The sequence below is a fragment of the Sceloporus undulatus genome, chromosome 9, assembly GCF_019175285.1.
Source record: "Sceloporus undulatus isolate JIND9_A2432 ecotype Alabama chromosome 9, SceUnd_v1.1, whole genome shotgun sequence".
In the NCBI taxonomy this organism is placed as follows: domain Eukaryota; kingdom Metazoa; phylum Chordata; class Lepidosauria; order Squamata; family Phrynosomatidae; genus Sceloporus; species Sceloporus undulatus.
In genome coordinates this window covers 17,115,230-17,121,908 of record NC_056530.1, presented here as the reverse complement: position 1 = coordinate 17,121,908, position 6,679 = coordinate 17,115,230, and the positions used below count along the sequence as shown (strand labels likewise).

Below are 6,679 nucleotides of genomic sequence, written 5' to 3'. Positions count from 1 at the left end.
GACAGACTATTTTGGTTTTGTCCAAGTGATTAGGGAGAGAAACATTGAAAACACTTCTGGAATAAGAACAAATGCAGAGATCTGAAGGCTGGAAGATGATCCCTTTGTTTCAGACTGAGTTCAGACTTAAAGCTTCAGTGTTACTTTTTAAAAGCAATCCCATCCTTTACTCTTTACCCTGATTGAAAAGTAATTCATTGCTGTTGGTTGAAAAAATTATATGCATTTTGCTTTACTTTTTGCTTTGAAAAAACAGTTGGGATTGATAGAATGGCATCTTACCTGAGAAGTTTGTCAATTTGTCAGTGTGGTGCAAATTTGCATGGTTTCCACAGTGGTGATGTTATGTACCTGAAGGCAACTTCCTCAATAGAGGGTGCAGGGAAGACCCCTGATCATAGTCTTCTCCACTGTTGCTGCTGCTTCGTAGCATGTGATGCTTGAAGCAGCCACTTTGTTTTTCTTAATGACAGAGCAGGCCTTGGTCCTCAGTTTGCACTGAGCATTGTTCCCAGCATGAGGACCAGTATCTATGAATTTAAGAGCAAAGGCAAAACTTAAGCTGTGGGAAAGTTGCCTTGCTATACAATATAATAAGGCAATGCTGCACCTGCTCTGAGAGTGATCTTCCTTTTGACGTTCCAAGGAGCTTAGTGTGCAATGGAATGGAAGTGTACAACCAGTGTTTAATGTTCCTTGTCACAGCTTCAGGAAATTGTCTGTCTTGAGTTGCCCTTGGGTGCGATCCATTCCTGCAGCTATGACGATTTTGGTAAAAAGCAACAGTGGGTAAGTAATGTCACCCCAGAGCCCACAAACAATATATATATGTATATTTATTTACAATGCTCATATGTGGGATCCCACATCATGAATGAGAGACAGAAGAGGATATCAGTCTGTCCTTCGGAAGAGACCTCTTGTGGTGTGTTCCATCTTCACCCGTGTGATCCCAGCGTCACATCCTCATGATTCCAGTATGGGAATTAAATACATTAGTATTTATGTACGCCTTGTACTCAGTGCTGCCCACTACTGGAGAAAGGTCTGATGGATCTGAACAACATGCTGGTTATTTACAGGTAAGGGATAAATACTGTATTTGTTCGCTGCCATATCCAACTCCTCCATGACAAAATCTATTCTAGTACCATATTCTCTTCTATCCACCCATCCTGTCAATGAGTCCAACCTACCCTGTGGTCTCTTGTACTTCTTTCTCAACCACTCTCCCTCCATATCAAGGGAGATCTTTGTGTGCTTACAGTTAAGCTTGTGCTTTTAGTTGTGTTTTAACAACCTGACATGGCATAACGCCTGAAATCATATTTTTTTAAAAAACCAAACAATAAAGTGTAAGATTGAAAATAACAGTTAAAACACATCTGATGCAACTGAGCAGCCAGTAATTGCAACCTCTGTTTGGGACTACGTGCCACTAAATGGAATGACATTTCCATATGAACATGCATGGAGATCATGCTGCTTGCTTCAGTAAAAGCCTGGAACAGTCCTTTGCTGTGCCTTAAAGGATGATTAAGCTGCAGTCCTGTACAACCTAGCTTTCCGAGTAGGCATGCATAGGATTGCACTGTTAGTTGCAACTACCTTGTGCTGGATTGCATGGATTTTTTTTTTAAATCATGCATTTTCAAAGGAAAATAATTTGCAGTAAAAACAAGCAAGCGGGGAAAATAAGCGATAGGTAATGTTTCCCACCAAACCCCTTTAAATGGGAATGAAGGTTGGGAAGGGGGAACGGAAAACAAAACAAGCATCTCAAGTTAGGATGAGAAGTGAAACAGACGGGAAAGTATCCACTCCTTAGTTAGGGGAAAAGTAACTTGTTGGAGACAAGATTTGGAGTGATTACAGGCAAAGTTCTGCCTCTCCAAACCTATGTGCTTCTTCACTGATGAGGACATTGAGTTTAGCCTCACTGAAAGCACCGAGGTCCTGCCATCTCCAGAAGCTGCAGGATCCCTTTATTACTAGTGGGCAACACAATCAAAGTAAGCATTCTATTGATGATTCCTCCTGCCATTCTTTGCACTCACTAGCAATTGATTATAGTTCTTCGGTTGCCTGACTTCCACCCACTGGCTAGCTGTTACCCAGTACTCCCCATTTGAGGGCCACTGGAGAAGTTGCACTCTCAACAGCATCTGCTTCCAGTGCTGCCCCCTAGTGGTTTCCTTTGGCACTGCACTTCCTCCAGGGGCAGACTTGACTGTCCACTCCTGTGCTTCCTCTCTCTCCCATCGTGGCTGTCTCCTATACTGACACCCCCAACCCTGCCATCACCAGGCTCAGGCACTCTGATCGATGATGACATGCTGGTAGATGTGCGTTTTGCCCTTGAAGCTGGAGGCAATAAGGAAGTCTCGCTGGTCCACGCTGAGGTGAGCAAAGGAGCGTGGGGCTTGGGTGTTTAGCTCTTGGAAATGTTGGAAGAGCCCAGTGATGGGATCATAGCGGTACACTTTGCTGAAGGAGTAATCGTTGCCTAGAAATGCGTAGCGGTAGCCGGCAATGGTCAGCGGTTGAAAGACCATGGAGCCCCGGGAAGGCATCTGCTGGACATCTCGAAACATTGAACCATCCCAGTGCATCACCTGTCAGTAGAAGAGATTGCCATGAGCTCAGGAAGGAGGATGACTTCAATACAATTTGTGGCAAGTTTCAATATTCTATGAGGGAGGCTATGGAGCAAGAGCCAAGACCAGATACTAGACTGTAGGAGAGCTTGGGAAGTTACCTTCTTGGACAATATCCTTTAGAGTCCCCCACAATGGCGGGGTATTCTGGGATTTGTTGTACAAAACATAAATAGTCCAAGCTCTGGTTCAGGAAACAGATTCCAAGCTTGCAGGAGCTAATGGGGTGTTTTTAAACTGGTACCCCAAAGTCTGCCAATTGGACCCAGATACAAAATGGTGGCTCCAAAGGCACAGCCAATTACATAGTGCACCCCATGACACACACATTAAGATAATCTGCCATTGTTGATGTTGCCATGTGCTTTCATGTCATCTCTGACGTACGGTGGCCCTATCACGCGGTTTTCTTTGCAGGATTTGTTCAGAGGAAGTTTGCCTTTGCTTTCCTTTAAGGCTGTGAGAGTGTGACTTGTCCAATGTCATCCAGTGGTTTTCCATGACCCATCAGGTATTTGAATCCTGTTCTCCCTAATCGTAATCCAATACTCAAACCACTACACTCCATTGGCTCCCATATACTGTGCCAAATACAAATGCAAATCAAGTTAATACAAATGAGGGATTCTAGCAACTCAGCTGAGATCTTAAAATGATCTTCAATGGACCAGTGGCTCAACTAAGCATAAGTTTTCCTGTGTTCCTGAGAATGAGAGTCCGAAGAGATTTTTTTCCCCTACATGGCAGCTAGAATTGGGTACAATTTCTCCTAAAGAAAGAAAGAAATGGCATCAAACGCCCTTGGGAAATTAAGACCCACTCCTGATAAGCCATGCTTCATTAGGTCAAAATGAGCAATGTGCCAGGTTTCTCCCTTATCAACTTAGGCTCAGTGCTATTCCATAAAATTAAGCAGCATGGCTTCTATCTGGAGGGCTTATAGTTTTAAAGCCATTACATAGAGCACAAGTAAAGTAAGAATGAATAGGGAAACATTGTTCAGTCTTTCCAGCTTAGAGCAAGAACTCTGGTCCATCTGCTGAAACTGAAAATACAATTTAAAGTCAAATTAAAAAAACAACCCAGCACACCAGTAGCTCATAGAGCTCCCACCACCAGTGTGAATATAAGTAGTCTTTAAAGCTTCTACAGCCTAGACTATGTAGGATGATTCTATAAAGAGCCAAAAGGAGAACCTATATTTCTAGACAGTGCAAAGGTCAAGACGGTGAAAATGAACATGAGATGGTTCTCATCACAGTATCACAGTATCCTCCCTGGAGGATCACTAAATTCTGAGATGTATTGGCTATTTGATTGATCCATAGCTCAATGATTACTGAGCAAGTGTAAAGCCCCTGCCTAGCCATGATGTTCATTTAATGAATTTGGGTTAGTCACTGTTCTTAGCTTGACTGACTGAAGGCTGGGATGGAGAACCATGGTCAGTGTCTTGACATAAAACCTTGCTCTGAGGTCAGAATGAGGTGCCCAGTGTAAATAACATGGCTGGGTGCCCTATTCTGACCTCAGCAGCAATGGCAGGCAATGAACATGGACTGAGTGGGAAAGCAGTTGTCCATTGTTTGCTAAGAGAGTGAAAAACCTGCAGCAAAAGAGAGCAGGGGGTGGGAATTCAGGGCCAGAATACTCCAGAGGCACTCATCTTGGATTACAATAAGTTTGTGAATGACCATAATACATTATTAGCCAGAGCTGCATTTTAATACAGGTTTTACTTTCATTTGCCATATATAGTCTTTAAAATACTTTAAAGAATCTGATTATGTAATGGTCTGAAAAATCTTTTGATGAGAAGGTAGAGAAATGCATAAACAAAAATGACCTGCAAAGTACCTTCCAGAACTATGGTTCTTAAAATGTGGTATCCAGTAGCAGTGATACATAGGACTTTTATCATACAGGAGGCAAGCGTTCTCCTCCCATCATTAAATTGTCATTAAATCATGTGAACGGGGGGAAGATTATCACACCCCCATGCTTTTATCCCATTCTTGTGTCCTCTGTTATTAACTCCTGTTAATACGAAATGATGGGTTTATTACTGTTTACAGATGAGACAAGAATGGCATACATGTGTGGATTTGTGATAATCTCCCCCTCCCCCGATCGCACGATTAACATGATTTAATTACGATTTAATGATGGAGGATGCTTGCCTCCTGTGTAATAATGTCCAGTGTTAAATTTTGAAAGGCATGTGCTCATTATTACAGTTCACTTATCCATGTCCTCAGAGGAAAAACAAAAATGCAAGCAACTATATTGATTTAGATCAATGGTGGACAGTTGTCTAGGGGTGCATGGTATAGTGATTTGAGTACTGGGCTATGACTCTGAGACCAGGTTTTAAACCCCTGCTTAGCCATGGAAACCCACTGAATGGCTCCGAGCAAGTCACACACACTCCATCTCAGAAGAAGGCAAAGGCAAAGTCTCTCTGAACAAATCTTGCCAAGAAAACCCTGTGATAGGTTTGCCTTAGGGTCACCATAAGTCAGAAATGACTGGAAGGCACAAAACAACAACAACAACAGTTGGCCCACCAGGAGACCTCAGAGAGAACTGCAGCTAAACTCAGGAAAATATGCAATGAACATCAGATGACATAATTATTCCTGCTGCTTAAAGAAAAATCCAAGAACTTCAGCCCTGTGAGTCCTGGCTCCATAACACCACTGTTCAGAACAAGACACTGTATTCCAAATGCAGCAGCAGCTGCTTACTTCTGTGAGTCTGTTTTGTGCTTTAGCTGGAACTTTAAAGGATCCGTTCACGGTGCTAAATCTATTTTGAAGTAGGGCTGAGAGCCTTGGAAAGCACATTTAGAATTCAGGCTAAACTCCAGAACAGACTAACCACCCACCAGCTGTGGCTTTTCAGATGAGACCCTATTAATGCAAAATAAGGTAAACCTATTCTTTCTCCTAAACTCGAAACTACAGTTCTTTCAGTGCATCTTGATTATGCCTGGCTAAGCCGTCCTCTGTACTAGAGATCTAAAGGATATTTGCAAATGCTCTCATCTTTAACAGGAAAGTGTGCTTCAACACACTGAGACAGCCTGTCAAAAATGGTCTGGATCATAATACTTTTGTCCCTATATGGTGAGCCAGTGTGGTGTAGTAGTTTGAGTGTTGCAGTATGACTCTACAGACCAAGGTCCGATTCCCGCTCACCCACCCATGAAACCCAGTGGGTGATCTTGGGCAAATCACAGCCCTCCGCCTCAGGAGAGGGCAATAGCAAACCTCCTCTGAATAAATCTTGTCAAGAAAACCCACCCATTATCTCCCCACCTTATACCTACTTGCTTGCCCAGGGTTTGTTTCATTTCTGGACCTTTACATCACCTTAGTGATGTAAACTGGGAGTGGAGTGAAGATGGTGACAAGAGCAATAGCAGATTCGTCTATACCTTTTACCATGCATGCACATTTCCTCCTTCTGACAAAGAGAGACTTGGCAGTGGTTCTCAGTAACCTCACCTTGGAATCACCCAGGAAGCGGGTCAAGCAAATGTACACATCCTCCTTGACTTTGAAATGTTTGACCGCATAGACATCATCCATGTCGGGGATATCAGTACGGCGCACAAATTCTTTCTTATTCCATTGGTAGATGACAGGGCGCTGGGAGCTGCTGGCCAGGATGAGGTGGGGCTTGCCGGCAATCTCCAGAAATTCGGCATCTGTGTCACGGTACCAGGGGTGCAGCGACTGATGGGAATAGAAGCCATGACCATTCCAGCGGTATAGCGTGGTGGAGCCAGCCTTGGAGCTGTCAGCCATGATGAAATACCAGTCTCCTTCCACTCGGAAGACCTCAATGTCATTGGGTTTACGCATGCGTGAGCTCTCAATCACTTGCATGTGCAGGAACTGGCCAGTTGCTTCATGCCGTTTGTAGATGTGTGAGCCTTTGAACAGCTGGGCCACTACCACAAAGAGCTCACCCTCGATCACCAAGGGTTTGCAGACCACTGTGGAGGAACCTAGGAA

General features: G+C 43.6%; 1 protein-coding gene across 1 annotated transcript in view; it reads right to left on the bottom strand.

Moving 5' to 3' along the window:
* Nucleotides 1-818: 818 nt before the first annotated feature.
* The window catches only part of LOC121916144 (leucine-rich glioma-inactivated protein 1-like), a 15,403-nt gene continuing 9,542 nt past the window's right edge, over nt 819-6,679 (bottom strand). The window contains exons 8-9 of the mRNA XM_042440958.1: nt 6,167-6,672; nt 819-2,615 (exon numbers count right to left, since the gene is read on the bottom strand). Coding sequence (XP_042296892.1) covers nt 2,310-2,615; nt 6,167-6,672 — 812 coding nt within the window. The 3' untranslated portion in view covers nt 819-2,309. The remainder of the gene's footprint in view (nt 2,616-6,166; nt 6,673-6,679) is intronic.